Genomic DNA, 20,885 nt, shown 5'->3' with positions numbered 1-20,885 from the left:
CATCAGCATTGGCCGGCGGCGCGACATGCCAAACAGTTAACCCCTGCAGTGGAGGATTTAAGTAATCTAGGCTTGGATTCCATCTCTAATGGTTATTCTGGATGTGTGGGAGCCATGAGGGAGAGACCGGCCAGACCGGAGCGAGCGAACGCTGGAACTGACCCAGAGTCAGTAATCTTCCTGTGGCAATTGGGAAGCTGTGGAGCTGAGGGGTGGTGGCTGTTCCAGAATCAGAACTGCCAGTCTTTTTTTTCTCCATCCCTCTCGCAATCCGAGTGGCTTGAGAACAGCTGTGGGTTTCAAATATGTCTAACACCGCACAGGGTGCTGGACTGGTTTGTCTGTCAAGTATGACTGACATCTGACATGGTGTGGTAGATACCCATGGAGGGAGAACAACCCTTGACCTGGATATGAACAACAAACAGTGGGGCCTCGGTTTATTAGTTACAGGGACTGGGGTCTAGATTGATGTCACTGGCTGGTAAATAACTATGTTGTTTATGGTCTTTCAAGCTCCAGTTCATAATATGATTTATGCCAATTATGATGAACCCAGCGCTTGGGAGTATCTAAAGATCAAAACGACACAGTACCACTGCCATCCACGACAGCTGTAGAGACCGAAATCTCCCCTATCTATTTTGACTGACTTTCTCTGAATGCGAGCCTCTCATTCAATCCCTCTGAATAATCTATTCATACATGTGTGCCTGATTGCACTTCAGCAGAATAGCAGTGCTGTGACTAGTTATCCTCATTTAAATAAGCTTTAGAAAAACTTCTCGTTTTCAAAAAGGTAAAGAAAAAAATATTCAATAGCGTGTCCATGGCAACGGATGAACTATCAAGTCCACTGAAAAAGAGGGGGTCAACCTTGTATTCATTTTTCTGTGACGAGAAATGGAGATGTCTAGGGTATCTGAAAAACATGACCTCATGGACGTAGTCTGGAAAAAGCGGGCCAGTTCCAACAATGCATGCCGTACCAGAGCCGTGGCCGGTATATATACGGTATATATATACACACATATATCGGAGAGAACAGTGGCTCTCCCTGGGCAGGTATCCAAATGGCCCTCCGATCCCAAAGCTTTGATGAAGTGGCCTGTCATGATGTCAGCCTCTCCTGGTCTCCTCTCACCTGGGACTTCTCACCCTCTAACAACTGCTGCCCGGGTGGAAAGAAAGGACAGAAGGAAATAAGGAAAGAAACTCACCCCTCCATCCCTCCCTCCATCTCACTTTCTTTCTCTTTCTTCAGAAGTACCTCACCGAAAAATAATAAGGGGAAGGTAATTTCCCACGAGCCTTCACTCTGAAGACAGGTCTCGGGCTGAGTCCATGTGCAAAACCGTCTCGTCTTCTCTTTGCTATCTTCCCGCTCTCCTTCTCACTGTCAGGACTTTAAAAATGGCCCCTGGCTGCGACCAACGGAGAAACAATTCCTCATCTACAGACTGACATTATACTGTTGCAATCCCCCAACTCTAGGCGTGTGTTCTTAATTAGAATCTGCCCTGGTAAAATGATCAGAGCTTATATAGCATAATAAGCCTTCATAGAATACTGCAGATGGAATTGATACTGTGCCGATGCTATAGTGGGTTTATGTATCAGGGTAACAAATAGGAGCCTTGGTGGAGTGAAAGTAGCACCATAATGGCTATTGCTGAATAAATGCTTTCAATATATTTATTGTCATAACAAATTCTTAATAAATCCATTAGAAGTATTCATCGCCAAGATTTAGAATCCAACAATAAGCTGTTTAGAATTTCAAATGAGTTTTTAATGCTCTTACAATGATGTACTGTACTCCCGCCTTTTCACGTGTGTTTTTTAAAAGATTTCACTGCACCATTTGGTCAGGAGTAGCCGTGGACGACTCTTGTCCACCAAATGGAGGCATGTGCCATCTCCTCACAGACATTTTAGTTCCAGGATATTGCCAGCTTTTGTTTGGAAGCTCACGCTTAAATGGCCGTCTCCATGGTGATTGTTTTAGAGCACATGTGAACTTGTACTCATGCATCTGTTTGCCTGTTCTTCCCCTCACTTCAACCCACTACATTATTTACCCACTACATTATTTAAATCTGATCTCTAATTATTATAATCTGTTTTCCTGTTCTTCCCCTCACTTCAACCCACTACATTATTTACCCACTACATTATTTAAATCTGATCTCTATTTATTATAATCTGTTTTCCTGTTCTTCCCCTCACTTCAACCCACTACATTATTTACCCACTACATTATTTAAATCTGATCTCTATTTATTATAATCTGTTTTCCTGTTCTTCCCTTAACTTCAACCCACTACATTATTTAAATCTGATCTCTATTTATTATAATCTGTTTTCCTGTTCTTCCCCTCACTTCAACCCACTACATTATTTAAATCTGATCTCTATTTATTATAATCTGTTTTCCTGTTCTTCCCTTCACTTCAACCCACTACATTATTTACCTACTACATTATTTAAATCTGATCTCTATTTATTATAATCTGTTTTCCTGTTCTTCCCCTCACTTCAACCCACTACATTATTTAAATCTGATCTCTAATTATTATAATCTGTTTTCCTGTTCTTCCCCTCACTTCAACCCACTACATTATTTAAATCTGATCTCTATTTATTATAATCTGTTTTCCTGTTCTTCCCTTAACTTCAACCCACTACATTATTTAAATCTGATCTCTATTTATTATAATCTGTTTTCCTGTTCTTCCCCTCACTTCAACCCACTACATTATTTAAATCTGATCTCTATTTATTATAATCTGTTTTCCTGTTCTTCCCCTCACTTCAACCCACTACATTATTTAAATCTGATCTCTAATTATTATAATCTGTTTTCCTGTTCTTCCCCTCACTTCAACCCACTACATTATTTAAATCTGATCTCTAATTATTATAATCTGTTTTCCTGTTCTTCCCCTCACTTCAACCCACTACATTATTTAAATCTGATCTCTAATTATTATAATCTGTTTTCCTGTTCTTCCCCTCACTTCAACCCACTACATTATTTACCCACTACATTATTTAAATCTGATCACTAATTATTATCATCTCTCAGTATTCATATACTCTTCCATTGTAATGAGTCGCTTAGCCCTAATCAAAAAGGTTGTCAACACAGCATCAAATGTGTTCATTTGTGTCGTCAGACACGTTAGCTAGCTGCTATCATCATCAGAAGGCTTCAAATGCTGGGATTTGGCTCACCCGGACTTGATGGCAGTGGATGTTAACAGTACATGAATGCCAAAACTCTCATTTAGACCACTGGGTCCCTCTGCTGGTCAATACGAAACCTGCAAGTGGCAATATGTTCATACAGCTGTGTATGCAGCGTATGCCCAACTTGTTTGGTATTTGGCAAGCCTTTCTCATGGTTAAGATATCTGTAATCTAAAACACTGGGAAGTAGTACTATTTATACAATTGTAATATACTATTGGAGAAGCACCGTCTCTCACACACAAATGTACACAGACAGACAGCCAGACACACACACGTACGTCTCCCTTGTAGAAGGGCTGAAGACGCCAGGAGTAATGTGAGGCATGTGTGTCAGAGACAGTCTAAACGCTGTGCTATGTAAGGCATGGATCCCCTCCTGGCAGTGGGACAGTAGACAGAGAGAGAGAAACAGACACAGAGAGAGAGAGAGACAGAGAGAGAGAGAGAGACACAGAGAGACACACAGACAGAGATACACAGAGAGAGAGAAACAGACACACAGAGAGACAGAGAGAGAGAGAGAGAGAGAGAGAGAGAGAGAGAGAGAGAGACAGACACAGACAGACAGAGACACAGAGAGAGCGAGACACACAGAGAGAATCAGACACACAGAGAGAGAGAGACAGAGAGACAGAGAGACAGAGAGACATGAGCGAGAGTGTGTGTGCATGTGTTTTTCTACCTACATGTCTCTCTCTGTGTCTGTGTCTGTGTGTGTCTGTGTGTCTGTGTGTCTGTGTGTGTGTGTGTGTGTGTGTGTGTGTGTGTGTGTGTGTGTGTGTGTGTGTGTTCCAAAGCTGAAAGTATGCATGTTTCAGAGTCAGCCAGAGTTTCACATACTCCTGCGGAAAAGAAAACGACAACACTTCCCCAGCCACACAGGAGAGTGGCTTACCACTGTCTACTGAACCGTCTGCACCCAACTATTCTTCTGCTGACTCCAGTTTATGACTGACTCTGGATCAGTTATTCTTATTGCAGCCTTAATCTAAACCCATCATCAGCAACAGCTGTCCTGGAATCAGTAGTTAGGTTATGCCGACACCTCAAACCATAGGAAAATATGACATAGGCTATAGGCCTAGTCCAGTGATGTGTTATGGGTAAGTAGCTCTCTAGCATGTCATAATGGAAATCGTACATGATATGGAAAAAAATTGTATAAACATTTAATTGGCTAATATCTTATACAGATTCAAAGAAACACCTACCGGACCAACAAAGAACATATGAAGACACTGAATCATGTTCACAGGAGAAATCATGATTTATTGAGACACATATTAACCTGGAAGAAGTTTTAAAGGATATCCAGATGGATAAAGGACTGGCATATTCTAACAGCTGCAAACCTAACCCCCTAGAGTCCATGTCCACGCCCGCTGGGAAAATTTGCATAATAAAGAAATCCCCATAAGAATCCATCAGTTTAAGAGAAACTGTATCTGTTTTTGTCAAACCACACGTGCTTCTGCAGTGAAAGGTGACAGAGCTATCATACAAAAGATGCTCAGACTATGCAGTGTTGGTCAATGATAGTTTTGGAAAGAAGACACTTTGCATTTGCAGAACTGAAAGATTTTCACTGTGAGTGAACCATGAGAACTATCTACAGGCAAAACAAGATGTTTGGTCACCAGAAATCAACAGGAAAGGTGACAGACCTCCCATCTGCAGTGAAAGGTGGAGCTACAGGTGACAGTGAAAGGTGACAGAGCTATAGCAGCTGCCATGAGACACCCCATCTGCAGTGAAAGTGACAGAGCATATCATTGGTCAGATTGAGACCATAAGAGGTGACAGAGCTTAGCAGTGTTGGTCCCATCTGCAGTGAAAGGTGACAGAGCTATAGCAGTGTTGGTCATCCGACCATGAGACCTGTTAGGACCATTCTGCAGTGAAGGTGACAGAGCTATAGCAGTGTTGGTCAGTGACAAAACACCCATCTGCAGGAAAGGTGACAGAGCTATAGCAGTGTTGGTCAGACCATGAGACCTCCCATCTGCAGTGAAAGGTGACAGAGCTGAGTGTTGGTCAACCATGGACCTCCCATCTGCAAAAGGTGACAGAGCTGACAGGTCAGACCATGAGACCTCCCATCTGCAGTGAAAGGTGACAGAGCTATAGTAGTATAGTTGAGACCCCCATCTGCAGTGTAACAAAACGGTCAGACCATGAGACCTCCCACTGCAGTGAAAGGTGACAGAGCTTTAGCAGTGTCTGAGACATCTGCAGTGAAAGGTGACAGAGTCTATAGCAGTGTGAAACTGATTCTCTGCAAAGGTGAAGTGTTGGTCATTTGAGACCTCCCATCTGCAGTTTTTGAGACTTAGCAGTGTTGGTCAAATGAGACTGCAGTGAAAGGTGACAGAGCTATAGCAGTGTTGGATTTTCAGGTTCTAAAGCATGAGACCTGAGACCTCCCATCTGCAGTGAAAGAACAGAGCTATAGCAGTGTTGGTCAGGCATATTTATTTGCATTTAAAGGTTTGCAGTGTTGGTCAGACCATGAGCAATGTGCAGTTATGGTACAGAGCTATGCAGTGTTGGTCAGTCACGATCCCTGCAGTCTGCAGTGATAGCAGTGGGTGACAGAGCTATAGCAGTTTTTGTCATTGGACCTCCCATCTGCACCAAAGGTGACAGAGCTATAGCAGTGTTGGTCAGACCATGAGACCATCTGCAGTGAAAGGTGACAGAGCTATAGCAGTGTTGGTCAGACCATGAGACCTCCCATCTGCAGTGAAAGGTGACAGAGCTATAGCAGTGTTGGTCAGACCATGAGACCTCCCATCTGCAGTGAAAGGTGACAGAGCTATAGCAGTGTTGGTCAGACCATGAGACCTCCCATCTGCAGTGAAAGGTGACAGAGCTATAGCAGTGTTGGTCAGACCATGAGACCCCCATCTGCAGTGAAAGGTGACAGAGCTATAGCAGTGTTGGTCAGACCATGAGACCTCCCATCTGCAGTGAAAGGTGACAGAGCTATAGCAGTGTTGGTCAGACCATGAGACATGCTGAAAATCGGTCTTCTCACAAAATTGTCTGTAGCACCCGAATGGTTTGGCCTAAAAACTGTTACTTTCTGAAGGTCCCACGGGAGCAGTTGGAAAAAATGAATGGAAGTACAGTATATAATGGATACTTTTTAGTGTCACAAATAAGGGGTTAAATTCATGTAAAAAAAAATATATATATAATAATGTTTCCTGATCTTTCTCATATCTCTCAGATATAGGACAGACACTTCAGAACAAACTTCCTTTATATTTTTATGGGGGGGGACTATCTGCAGTGAATCTGTTATTCAATGCATTGGTACGGGCTAACAGCGTGAAGGCCAAATAAACATTTAAATAAATAAAAATATATATATATATATATATTGATTCTTCAAGGGGTCTTACAATTCAAAATCAAATAGCAAAATTATCCTTGGTATGACCTTTTTAAAACAATTCCAAGTTTACATATACCTTAGCCAAATACATTTAAACTCTAGTAAAGTTTACACCCTAGTAAAAATGCTCTGTCTTAGGTCAGTTAAGATCAACACTTTATTTTAAGAATGTGAAATGTCAGAATGATAGTAGAGAGAATGATTTATTTCAGATTTTATTTCTTTCATCACATTCCCAGTGGGTCAGAAGTTTACACACACTCACAATAAGTTGGGTGAATCTTGGCCCATTCCTCCTGACAGAGCTGGTGTAACTGAGTCAGGTTTGTAGGCCTCCTTGCTCGCACACGCTTTTTCAGTTCTGCCCACATATTTTCTATAGGATTGAGGTCAGGGCTTTGTGATGGCCACTCCAATACCTTGACTTTGTTGTCCTTAAGCCATTTTGCCACAACTTTGGAAGTATGCTTGGGGTCATTGTTCATTTTGAAAACCCATTTGCGATCAAGCTTTAACTTCCTGACTGATGTCTTGAGATGTTGCTTCAATATATCCACATAATTTTCCTCCCTCATGATGCCATCTATTTTGTGAAGTGCACCAGTCCCTCCTGCAGCAAAGTACCCCCACAACATGATGCTGCCACCCCTGTGCTTCACGGTTGGGATGGTGTTCATTGGCTTGCAAGCTTCCCCCTTTTTCCTCCAAACATAACAATGGTCATTATGGCCAAACAGTTCTATTTTGGTTTCACCAGTCAAGAGGACATTTCTCCAAAAAGTACGATATTTGTCTCCATGTGCAGTTGCAAACCGTAGTCTGGGTGTTTTATGCCGGTTTTGGAGCAGTGGCTTCTTCCTTGCTGAGCGGCCTTTCAGGTTATGTCGACATAGGACTCGTTTTACTGTGGATATAGATACTTTTGTACCTGTTTCCTCCAGCATCTTCACAAGGTCCTTTGCTGTTGTTCTGGGATTGATTTGCACTTTTCGCACCAAAGTACGTTCATCTCTAGGTGACAGAACGCGTCTTCTTCCTGAGCGGTAAGACGGCTGTGTGGTCCCATGGTGTTTATACTTGCGTACTATTGTTTATACAGATGAACGTGATACCTGCATGTGTTTGTAAATTGCTCCCAAGGATGAACCAGACTTGTGGAGGTCTACAATTTTTTCCAAGGTCATGGCTAAATATTTTCCATGACATCAAGCAAAGAGGCAGTGAGTTTGAAGGTAGACCTTGAAATACATCCACAGGTACACCTCCAATTGACTCAAATGATGTCAATCAGCCTATCAGAAGCTTCTAAAGCCATGACATCGTTTTCATACATTTTCAGAAATGGTTATATACAGTAATATCAAGATTTAGGAAGGTTAAAATGGATTGGGCATGCTGTACATGTAGAGTTGATAGGTAGGTTAGATACAGATAAATGTGGTGTCAGCCAGGAGACTATCGCTGATTTCCCAGCCTAGCCCCTAATCTATCAGCGGATATTTTTTATAGGCCTACCTATCAAATAATTTCAGATTTGCTGTAATATTTCAGATCTACAGTAATATTTCAGATTTATATTAATCTTTCAGATCTACAGTAATATTTCAGATTAATATTAATATTTCAGATCTACAGTAATATTTCAGATTTATATTAATCTTTCAGATCTACAGTAATATTTCAGATTTATATTAATATTTCAGATCTACGGTAATATTTAAGCCAGCTGTTTTTAGTCAAGACTTTCGTATTTTTAACATAAAATGTTTTTGTTGTATTGTATGTGTGTTTATAGTTTTGTTTAATGTTGTGTTAGTGTATGTAGGTTGTTTTGTCTGAAACGTTGTTCCCCCTGCTGCTATTGGACCAGGTCTCTCTTAGAAAAGAGATGTTATCTCAATGAGAAAAACCTGTATAAATAAAAGGTAAAATAAAAAATATATAAAAAGATATTTCCGATTTTTATTGATATTTCAAATCTACGGTAATATTTCTGATTTATATTTATATTTCAGATCTATATTAATATTTCAGATCTATATTAATATTTCAAATCTACAGTAATATTTCAGATTTATTTTTATATTTCTGATTTATATTTATTTTTCAGATCTATATTAATATTTCAGATCTAGTGTAATATTCCAGATTGACAGTAATATTTCAGATCTACAGTAATATTTCAGATAGACAGTAATATTCTAGATCTACAGTAAGGGTAGAAGGTAGGGGCCGATGTTCCATTCAGATCCTGTCATGTGGTTATGGTAAGATGAACTAGGAAACTGTAACCAGGACATTGCTAGACAATGGAGTTGAAGTCTTACTTTGGCCTGGATAATCACACCATATCAGTGGTTTGGTCAAGAGAATAGGAAGGAAGAGAGCATTTATAAAGTACAGTTGATGAACAGCATGCCAATCCTGCACATTTCTATCCATTGACCACAAACCACTTTCCCTCAAACAGGCCAATGGATTTTTTTTCAGTCTCTCCTATTTTGTCTCGTATTCCTCTGAAAGCCCCCAAGGGCAGCGCTGCACCCGTAAATGTGAGTGTTTACTTCCCCTTGGAAGTGAAATAAGGCTGTTTACCTTCCATTCTGATGATTCACTCTGTGTTCTCACTGCTCACCACTCTAAGGTCAAGCCAAAGTCTCTCTCATCTTTCCTTACCGTCAATCTCACACGATAAAGTGAACTCGTATTTTCACCCTCTCTCTCCTCTCTTCCTCCTGCTCTCTCTCTCTAGTTCCCCGGTGCCCTCTCTCTCCTCTCTTCCTCCTGCTCTCTTTCTCTAGTTCCCGGGGCGTCCCTCACACAAACACAAGGTGACAGCCTAATCTGTTTTAAATGGCGTTCCTCCTCTCTTTCTATTGGCTTAGAAAGCAGGGTTAAATCTAATGGCAGACATTCTCATTACTCGAGAAGCCTGACCGGCCCATTGGGGACAGCATTGAGGCAGAAGAGATGCTCAGATATGATTCTGTGTAAACATTCACACAAAAAGTATTTCCCTCTCTTGAGGACCATAAATATCTAAATGTCCGGGAGCACACACACTCGTGCAAATGTGTGCCCACACACAACAAACTAAAAGTATCAGGCCTACATAAAACAACCGTATACTGTCAGTAACAAGAAGAAGGTTGGATGCAAGATGCAGCTTGGAACTCCATGCATCCACAAAAACGCAAACAGCAAACAAGCTCATTGGTTGATCTCGAATTGTTAGGGGGCTGACCCAAGTGGGGGGAAATGAAGGGGGCTTCCAGAAAAACAGTCGCTTTCAAACTAGGGACTTCGCGGCTAACTGAGGTAAGACAGTAATTCTGCATGTGTGAACTACACATTGACACATCAAGCGCAAAGCAGGAGGTTAAAAAACAAAAACGTAGTAGTCCCCAAAGTTCCGAAGCAGGTGTTGAAGAGATTCACAGTCAGAAGCTAGTCGGACAAAGCATTACAAATCACAAACACAAATTCCTTAACACCTCCAGACCAGTTACAAAGTCAATACAATACACCAACATGGCCTGGGCACTGACCCAAACACACCAAGCTAGACTACAACACTGACAACTATTCTTCAGTTCTGTCACTGCTGGGGCCTGTTCACTTGTCTTCAACACAGTGGGAAATATAGTTAAACAATGGCAGATCACTTACCTCCAGGTGACAGCTATTCCTAGGGTTTGAACTTCGTCCTTCTGTTGAGTGGTAGAAAGCACTGCGCTTCCATGTCATGGCCAGAGAGCAGCAGGAAGCTGGGCCGGCATCGATCTAGGTGTCCATTTTTAACTCCCATGTCAGAGACTCCTGCTGGGTGTTTCTCATTGTTTACAGCGGCTTCCTTTTTGAAACGCCATTAGAGACTGGAAAGGAAATGTCAATCCATCATGGTGTGGCCATGGTAACCTCCAGACCACCCTCCTAATGTTTGGCATCCATCATCATCATCATACTCCTGGATTTCAAATCCGTCTTGAAACACTTTACATTGTTTTCCATCTCACTCTGATTGAACACAACACACATACCTTGAAAACCACAGCTTTCTCCACATGCTTCCTTGTCCCACGCTTCCTGTTTGAGGAAAGTTCAAAGGTAATTATTGCATGCGGGGTCTTGTAAATGGCAGGGGGTTTCTCATTGGGTTGTATTCAGAGTATAAAGACGACACCACAACGACTGATTGATGGAGTGGATCTAAGTATTTACTTTTGGCCTCCTTCATAGAAAGGTCAAAGGTCATTACTGCATAGAGTTGTATAATGCGATGGAGCCAAGTATATGGTATAAGCTTACAAGATATTACAATATTAATAAATGATGTAACATTTGCGTTCCCATATCAAAAAAGCAGCATATTTGCAGTTCTAATGAATACAATAACCCTCGGTGTCTGACCAGTGAAAATACAAACACACTGGTTCTACCAAGGAAGAAAGAAATAGTCCAAACTCAGCATGCAACTTTAACCTATGATCATACTGTGTTATTTCCTTTGGTAAAAACCAGTGTGTTTTTGGGCCCTGGAAAATACTAGCAGTTGAAGCATGGAAATGGCTGTGAACATTCTGCTGAGTTAAGCTGGACATGCTTATCAGGGGGTGCTGCAGCACCCCTACTTCACAGGGCTATGTAGCTGGGGCACAAATATTCTATTCGAAGAAACATAAGTGTGAGCAAAGTCGACAAGGGAAATATTACTACGTTGTAAAAGCCATGGAGCAATATTTATACATTTTAGTGTCAGAATAAATAGAGCAGAAAAGTGCCTACCTTCTCGCAGGTGAGGTACACTGAAAAGAGTGCAAAACAAATGGGTTTGGCTAGAAGGGATACAGCCTTTATAAAAATGGACTATTCGTGGCAGGTTAGGATAAGTTATGTAGCAGGTTAGAAGAATTAGGTTGAGGTTAGGAAAATGGTAGGGTTAGCTAAAATGCAAAAAATATCAAGGTACAATATTCATGTCAATTTACACACTTAGTTTATACCACATGTAGCCATAGGCTGCCACTATAAAGTAAGAAATACATACAAATAAATGATTATATTGATCACACAGGATTTTGTAATAATACAATTGGTAAAAAAAAGTAAAGAAAAAAGAAAGAAAAGAGGTGGGCCTACATCCAAACTCTGCATCCCATTCCCCCAACTCCCCATCCCATTCCCCCAACTCCCCATCCCATTCCCCCAACTCCCCATCCCATTCCCCCAACTCCCCATCCCATTCCCCCAACTCCCCATCCCATTCCCCCAACTCCCCATCCCATTCCCCCAACTCCCCATTCCCCCAACTCCCCATCCCATTCCCCCAACTCCCCATCCCATTCCCCCAACTCCCCATTCCCCCAACTCCCCATCCCATTCCCCCAACTCCCCATTCCCCAACTCCCATCCCATTCCCCCAACTCCCCATCCCATTCCCCCAACTCCCCATCCCATTCCCCCCCACTCCCCCCATCCCATTCCCCCAACTCCCCATCCCATTCCCCCAACTCCCCATCCCATTCCCCCAACTCCCCATCCCATTCCCCCAACTCCCCATCCCATTCCCCCAACTCCCCATTCCCCCAACTCCCCATCCCATTCCCCCAACTCCTCATTCCCCCAACTCCCCATTCCCCCCATTCCCCCATTCCTCCCCATTCCCCAACTCCCCCATTCCCCCAACTCCTCATTCCCCCAACTCCCCATCCCATTCCCCCAACTCCCCATTCCCCCAACTCCCCATTCCCCCCCAACTCCCCATTCCCCCAACTCCTCATTCCCCCAACTCCCCATTCCCCAACTCCACATTCCCCCAACTCCCCATCCCAACTCCCCATCCCCCCAACTCCCCCCCCAACTCCCATTCCCCCAACTCCCCATCCCCCCAACTCCTCATTCCCCCAACTCCCCATCCCATTCCCCCAACTCCCCATCCCATTCCCCCAACTCCCCATCCATTCCCCCAACTCCCCATCCCATTCCCCCAACTCCCCATCCATTCCCCCAACTCCCCATTTAACCCCCCAACTCCCCATCCCATTCCCCCAACTCCCCATCCCATATTTTTCATTAATTGGTGTGGTGTCCAACTCCCCATCTCCATTCCCCCAATCTGCCCATCCCATTCCCCCAGTGCAAGGCTGTATGATTGTACAGGGATAGCATGAATATTGAGCCAATCAACTCCCCATCCATTCAATTTGACCAACTCCCATCTATCCCATTCCTCCAGCCCCATGTATCTGCCAAGTCCCCCAGATTAAACAGATCCCTGATTCCATTGTCACCCCAATTTTGTGTTTATCTTTATGTATTGGGTCAACTGGTGTCCCATTCCCCCAGTCAGCATGTGATCTCAACTATGGCAGAAGAGTCCAGTCGTTGTCCAACCCTAGGATAGCTCAGTCAGTCAACCTGCCTGACAAATTCCCCTGAGCTTCCCATTACTCTTGATGTCCTTGTGCTGTGTTATCCCAAGTATAGGCTTCCAACTCCCTTCCCATTTCCCCATTGTGTAGTGTTTTGTCCAAGTTGTGACACTCACACTGTGTTCATATCCTGGACAATAGGCAATATACTAATAACAAAGTCCAGTACTAATAGTAATAAGGTTCATTGTACCCTCGTGAGGGGGTGTCCTCGTCATTGTCTTATGCTGAGGGCAGCATCACAGCCATAGTGCAAGGCTGTATGATTGTACAGGGATAGCAAACCTGAATATTGAGCCAATCATAACGTGCTTCCATCTGTCGACTCGTCAAAAATCGGCTTTTGATGTCAATTTGACAAAAGCTGTATCCCATCTATACATGCCCTGAAAAATGTAACGGTTAAACCAGGAAATGGACCGAACCATTATAATATTTTATCTTCATATTCTCTTATAGCTGTGCTAAGATTAGACATACAGATTAAACAGATTTGCATTGATTGGAGAAATTACACAATACCTGTCACGCCCTGGTCGAAGTATTTTGTGTTTATCTTTATGTATTGGGTCAGGCCAGGGTGTGGCATGGGGTTTTTGTATTGTGGTGTGTTTTGTCTTGGGATTTTGGTATATAGTGGGATTGTAGCTAGTGGGGTGATCTAGCAGAGTCTATGGCTGTCTGGAGTGGTTCTCAATCAGAGTCAGGTGTTTATCGTTGTCTCTGATTGGGAACCATATTTAGGCAGCCATATTCTTTGGTTGTGTTGTGGGTGATTGTCCTGAGTGTCTTGATGTCCTTGTGCTGTGTTAGTTGACACAAGTATAGGCTGTTTTCGGTTTTCGTTTTATTGTTTTTTAGTGTTTTGTATTGATTCGTGTTACGTTTGTTTTATTAAACATGGATCGCAATCTACACGCTGCAGTTTGGTCCGACTCTCCTTCACCACATGAAAACCGCTACAATACCATTGTTATGGTAAAATACTAAGGCAGTACACATTAATAGATGTGTTAACCCCTAATGTGACCTCATTGACCCAGTCCACTCTATCACTCCGCTGCTGAGTCAAAATAAATGTTGCAGAACTCTGGTATTTCAAAATAAAAGAACTCTTGTTCCTAGACTGGGGAAACAACACCCCCCCTTTAAACTAACCTAATGGAATACATCTCTGTTCAGGAAATTAGTCCATGCATTTGTCATGTGTTTCTACATCTTAATTCAATTTCATGGCCAAGATGTGTAAACCTCACATAGCCTTCATTCTCAGGCTAAGTGATATATTTAATGAAATGGGAAGCTAACACAATGTGAACTCTATCTAAGATAAGAGGTCACATGCTAACCACAGATCGGATCAGATTACCCCATCTCCGAGCCTAAACTCAACCATAATACTAATCAAATATATCTGACCTCAGATCAGTGGTTACAGGCAGCTTCCACCCACTCCAACCAGCACATCTGGCATCTCTCTGTGTTTTTTGGTTCTGTGACGCTGACAACACATGGCCGTATGCTGACAGCGATATTATGTTGGATTTATGCTGGCTCTCTGGCCTCATGCACTCTGCCTGCCGGTGCTTTGGTTATCCCCCTTTGATCCCTGGAGGAATCTGTCCGACACATTTACTGCCGCAGCTAATATAATGCATTCATTCCCACAAGTAGCCCAGAGGGGTATACTACATAGCAGGGTCAAGGAGCTAGACAGCCAACTTGGCTAAATATTTTCAAATAACTTTTTATTTCTTTTGAAAAATAAGCTTGAAATTAGCATGATTTATTTTATCCAGCAACCAAAAACACATCAAGTTTAGCATTCTTAATGAACCAGAACATGTGTGGTTATTTCTGGTTGTTGATCAAAGTTAGTTGGCTAACTCATTGATGCTTTGTAGTATACCCCACAGGAGGAGCCCCATTCAGCAGCTCTGAGGTCTGACTGAGGACCTCTGGGAGAAGGTCCAGACTAGTCCAGACCCCAGGTAACAGGCAGTCTAGAATAGGTCTAGTCCTAGACTCCAGGTAACAGGCAGTCTAGAATAGGTCTAGTCCAGACCCCAGGTAACAGGCAGTCTAGAATAGGTCTAGTCCAGACCCCAGGTAACAGGCAGTCTAGAATAGGTCTAGTCCAGACCCCAGGTAACAGGCAGTCTAGAATAGGTCTAGTCCAGACTAGTCCAGACCCCAGGTAACAGGCAGTCTAGAATAGGTCTAGTCCAGACTAGTCCAGACCCTGGGTAACAGGCAGTCTAGAATAGGTCTAGTCCATACTAGTCCAGACCCCAGGAAACAGGCAGTCTAGAATAGGTCTAGTCCAGACCTCAGGTAACAGGCAGTCTAGAATAGGTCTAGTCCAGACTAGTCCAGACCCCAGACCAAGTCCTTGCCTAGACCCAGTCCAGATCTAGTCTAGACAAAGTACACCAAGTCCAAACTAAGACAGTCCAAATCTTTCCAGACCATGTCTAGACCATAGAATCTCATTCTAGATCTCTGGTCCCGATCTAGTCCAGGCCATGTTTAGACAGACAATCCAGATCAAGTCTAGACCAAGTCTGGACCTAGTCCAAATCCATTCCAAGTCTTATCTGGACCCAATCCACACAGAAAGGTCAGATCTGGTCCAGGCCCAGTCTAAACCCAGTACAGACCCAGACCACTTTCAGTCTCATGACTCCACAGGCAGGTGAGGAGTTGCATTTACACACATGCATCAGTTTACACAAGGCCTACGGCACTTCCTTGTACTGTACATCAACCGTATTTAGTCATAGCTAAGCCTCCCAGCGTTTTCACACATATTGAGTGCAGGTGTAGGCCTACTGCTCGGACAATGGTTGTGTTGTAAAGTGCCATGATATATTATATGTGTTGAGGACAAAACCCTTTTCTGACATCAGATATATGTCACAATGACATCATCATACACTGAGTTCCACATGGCATAGGAATCAATATGGGTCATTTGTAAAAATGACTCCTATTCAAGCAGCATATTATCAATGTAAAAAGATATCCAGACCAGAAGTGTATGTGTGTCTGTGTGTGTGCATACGCCTGCGAGTGAGTGTATGTGTGTGTACAATATGGTATGTAGAGATGGAGAGAGTGTGTGGAGACCACAGCATGTGTTAGTAGCTGACTGCTGGATATCTCCCTCTGCATCGTCCATACCCTGGCTGTCAGAGGGTGAGATATGGGAGAGAAAGAAACGTCCACCCCCTGGCTGTCAGAGGGTGAGATATGGGAGAGGGTGTGTGTGAATGATGTGGATGATGTGCAGAGTCCACTATGGGAGGAGTATCTCCAGCTGCTTCCAATTCACCCCCATATGTCGGCCCCAGCAATGTGTGTGTAAAGCACGCTGTGTGTGTGTGTCTGTGTATATGTGTGTACAGTATGTGTGTGTCCACATTAAAATATACTATAGTATACTACGGCTAAATACTATAGTATTTACAGTAGTTTTTGCAGACTTTACTGTAGGATTCACTTCACTGTTTCTGCAGACTTTACTACAGTATTTACTGTAGTGTTTTGTGGACATTCCTGTAATATTTACTGTAGTGTTTTTGAGGTCTGTAGTATACTGTAGTATTTACTATAGTATACTACAAAATTATATAGTAAATAATGTGTTATTCTATAGTAAACTGTAGTATTCTGTATTATTCTATAGTAAATACTGTATAGTAAAACTGAATGTTTTTTTCATGTGGGTGTGTCTGTGTGTTTGTAAGCTCTATCAGTGTGTGTGTGTTTATGTGTTTACAGTAGGTGTGTATGCATGCATGTACACCCTCTCTTCCAGGGTGTGTGTGACATGCTGTGGAAATAGGAGCCATCCTCTGCTTGCTGATGGAGATGGAAGTACTGACAGACTGACAGACTCCCCGGCCCCATGTCTTGGACTATGTCCCAACACTCTAAACTGGCTCCCCCTCCTCATCTCCTTCCCTAACCGACTGATGTCTTGGACTGTCTCCCAACACTCTAAACTGGCTCCCCCTCCTCATCTCCTTCCCTAACCGACTGATGTCTTGGACTGTCTCCCAACACTCTAAACTGGCTCCCCCTCCTCATCTCCTTCCCTAACCGACTGATGTCTTGGACTGTCTCCCAACACTCTAAACTGGCTCCCCCTCCTCATCTCCTTCCCTAACCGACTGATGTCTTGGACTGTCTCCCAACACTCTAAACTGGCTCCCCCTCCTCATCTCCTTCCCTAACCGACTGATGTCTTGGACTGTCTCCCAACACTCTAAACTGGCTCCCCCTCCTCATCTCCTTCCCTAACCGACTGATGTCTTGGACTGTCTCCCAACACTCTAAACTGGCTCCCCCTCCTCATCTCCTTCCCTAACCGACTGAGGTCTTGGACTGTCTCCCAATACTCTAAAATGTCTTCCTCTCCTTGCGTCCTTCCCTTACTGAGATATTAAAGCATTGGATCACACTGCGTCACAATGCACTCACTTAACATGTCATGTCAGATCAGTGGTTGTGAAAGAAACCAAATGAGGCATAGGAGCTATTAAAGAATATTGGGACACATCCACAGTCATATGGTAATACCATTAACCTACAGATGAATCCTGCTATGGCCACAGCACTCTTGTATGTATACATAACGGTGCATCGAGTTGAGGGTATTTAGTTGGCATAAGTGCAAATACAGTCAGCAAGCATAGTGAAGCATCAATACTGTCAGATTGATGGAGAATAGTAGCCTTGTATTACCAGACTGATTACCTCTGAGCTATGGTTGTACGAGGTTAGGAGAATAGTAGCCTTGTATTACCAGACTGATTACCTCTGAGCTATGGTTGTACGAGGTTAGGAGAATAGTAGCCTTGTATTACCAGACTGATTACCTCTGAGCTATGGTTGTACGAGGTTAGGAGAATAGTAGCCTTGTATTACCAGACTGATTACCTCTGAGCTATGGTTGTACCATTGTCACATCAGCTTTGACAAACATTTACACTTGAGTCATTGAGCAGACGCTCTTATCCAGAGGCTTACAGGAGCAATTGGGGTAAAGTGCCTTGCTCAAGGGCACATTGACAAATTTGTTTACCTTGCAACACTCTTAAAAGATAGACTACATGTCGCTGAAGATGAATGTGTCCATCCATATGCACTTCTTTCAAACATGGTCTGTGCACATATAACCTTCTTCATATCTCAGAGTATAAATATCAACATTTTATGATGTCTTAAAGTAGCAATAGTCATATACTGTAACAAAACATTCAAGACCTTGATGCAAAGACAACGGCAGGGAATAATAATACCAAACCACTGAATGATGTAGGAAACACAAATAAAGTTTATCCGGTTAAAGACTACCATCAACATCAATTCAAAAGCTATTATGACATTGTTGTTAAACAGACAAAGGCATACTTTGATTACTACAGTCTACAGTATAGAAAGAGCCCAGATCATATATGTTTTATTATATATTTTATATTATACTTGCTATAATGTTATATCATATTTTGACCCATTTCGATTAGAAAAATACATGAATAACAAGAACAGCTGTCTGTTGGTCACTAGGAGGAATAGAGGAAATACCATCTGTATACGTGTCTTCATGTCTTGGAAAACAGCTAAACATCCATAGAACTTTGACAAAGGATTGTTGTCATTGTATCAACTGGAATTGGTCAGCTGACTTACCAGCACTCCTAAAAAACAAAGACCCATGTCCTATCTTGGTAATGGGCAACCAATACTATTTGAATGTGTCCTTGACAATAGTCAAGCCAATGAATGCTCTCTTGTGGAAACGTGTCAGACATTTTCTAAGTCGTAGTAAACAATAAAATGTAAATATATCTCCTGCCTTCAGAGGAATGTAGTTAGTCTTTAGAAGCAGTAGTCGATGCAAGGCTGCCTGGCTGCTCCACAACCAATCAGACAGAAATAGAGTTGCAAAATTTCGCCAACGTTCAAGATATTCCCTGGTTTTCCTGAAATCTCGGTTGGAGGAATCCTGGAATCTGGAGGGAATAAGCAGACAATCCGGAATCCCCCAAACAGGATTTCTGGAAACCAGGGAATTTATTGAAAGTTCTCCAAATGTTGCAACCTTACACAGAATACTACAGGAGCACTGCACAGGAGTATATACCAATATCTACCACTGGATGGGGATACTAACCCACACCAGAGGAGAGGAGTCAACCATAACCCCTGAATCCTAATCTTAACCAGTAGCGGTGACAGAGAAAGATCTGACCCTGTATCAGTGGTAAATGACAACATGTTTCTCCAGCATAATAAAAGTGGTCGTAAAACAAGTCAATTGGTCCTGGTATTGAAAGATGAGTGGTAGGTTTATATGGTACTGCAAGAAAGGCGATTTCGTCGACATCAACACCTTTAGCATAGCATACAACACAAAACCAGATTTGTTAGTCAAACTACGGAGGCAACACATACAGAAATGCTGCAACGTTACTGTCACGCCCTGGTCGAAGTATTTTGTGTTTATCTTTATGTATTGGGTCAGGCCAGGGTGTGGCATGGGGTTTTTGTATTGTGGTGTGTTTTGTCTTGGGGTTTTGCAAAGTCTATGGCTGTCTGGAGTGGTTCTCAATCAGAGGCAGGTGTTTATCGTTGTCTCTGATTGGGAACCATATTTAGGCAGCCATATTCTTTGAGTTTGTCGTGGGTGATTGTCCTTAGTGTCCTTGTTCCTGTCTGTTAGTTTTCACTAGTATAGGCTGTTTCGGTTTTCGTTACGTTCTTTGTTTTGTAGTGTTTGTATTTTAGATTCGTGTTACGTTTTTTTTGTTCATTAAACATGGATCGCAATCTACACGCTGCGTTTTGGTCCGACTCTCCTTCACCACACCTAGAAAACCGTTACAGTTACTCTCAGCAGCGTTTAGTGCTATTTTCATTCATATCAAGTATAGGTTTTCCCCATATCTGCTTGATTATTCTGTGGATATCAATCAACTCATGATTGTTTTCTTTGTGACGTAGATCAAACATCGATGACCATGGGATTCCCTTTGTGGTGAACCATTCAATTGGTGTAACATTGCTATCAAAGAATGCGTGATAAAACAATGACAGAGACACGTTGTGGGCCACATCCGTGACACACTGGACACTGCACTAACTGAATAACCCTTCGTAAGCAGCAACACCATGAGAGTGTGTACAGTACACTTGATTCTCAGTCACAACCACTTCGGGTTGCCTTCCAGTTGTGTGGAATGTTGTGAAATCTACAGTAAGGATTTGACTGTATTGACAACATACAGTAAAAACTACCTTAAATAAACAGCAGTAGGTTTACTACAGAAAATAACAATACCATAATACCAAATCATCTCTTCTTCATTGGCCTTGTCTTTGAGAGGGGGGCTGTGCATGCATCCATGCTAAAGGAGGGGTGCAGAAGGATCCAGGAAGGTCCAGGCAGGGTTGGATCATAAGGTTCAGAGGTTAGGAGGGGTTAGAGGTCAAGGGTGAGTGTTCAGCAGGCATCGTTGCTCCCTGGCCCATGAGGCAGGATGGTGTTGGGGGGGCTTGACGGTAGGGTTCAGTAAGGATCCAACTTAATCCTTCTGTGTAAGCAGCATGTGAACACCATCCCACAGATCTGAAACACACACAATTGTTGTGAAGGTCAATCAAGGGAAAAGGTGAGTCGTCATGGTAGCATAGTGGGATAGCATGAGGAGAGTGGGTTAGGGGTGAGGAAGTGTGTGGTTACTATGGGAACAGGAGTGCCGAGCAGCCAGCAGCAGTTGTGTAATTGGGCC

At 42.8% G+C, this 20,885-nt stretch overlaps 1 protein-coding gene and 1 long non-coding RNA gene across 2 annotated transcripts in view; one reads left to right on the top strand and one right to left on the bottom strand.

The window, feature by feature from the left end:
- Window positions 1–5,213: 5,213 nt before the first annotated feature.
- On the top strand, window positions 5,214–6,429 carry LOC127927151 (uncharacterized). Its single transcript, XR_008126370.1, has 3 exons — window positions 5,214–5,269; window positions 5,948–6,118; window positions 6,175–6,429. It is a non-coding gene; the product is annotated as an uncharacterized LOC127927151 (long non-coding RNA).
- Window positions 6,430–18,404: 11,975 nt separating this feature from the next.
- The window catches only part of tspan11 (tetraspanin 11), a 44,556-nt gene continuing 42,075 nt past the window's right edge, over window positions 18,405–20,885 (bottom strand). The window contains exon 8 of the mRNA XM_052513003.1: window positions 18,405–20,722. Coding sequence (XP_052368963.1) covers window positions 20,663–20,722 — 60 coding nt within the window. The 3' untranslated portion in view covers window positions 18,405–20,662. The remainder of the gene's footprint in view (window positions 20,723–20,885) is intronic.

This window comes from Oncorhynchus keta, unplaced genomic scaffold, assembly GCF_023373465.1.
Source record: "Oncorhynchus keta strain PuntledgeMale-10-30-2019 unplaced genomic scaffold, Oket_V2 Un_contig_963_pilon_pilon, whole genome shotgun sequence".
NCBI classification, from domain to species: domain Eukaryota; kingdom Metazoa; phylum Chordata; class Actinopteri; order Salmoniformes; family Salmonidae; genus Oncorhynchus; species Oncorhynchus keta.
This window is presented reverse-complemented; position numbering and strand designations above follow the sequence as displayed.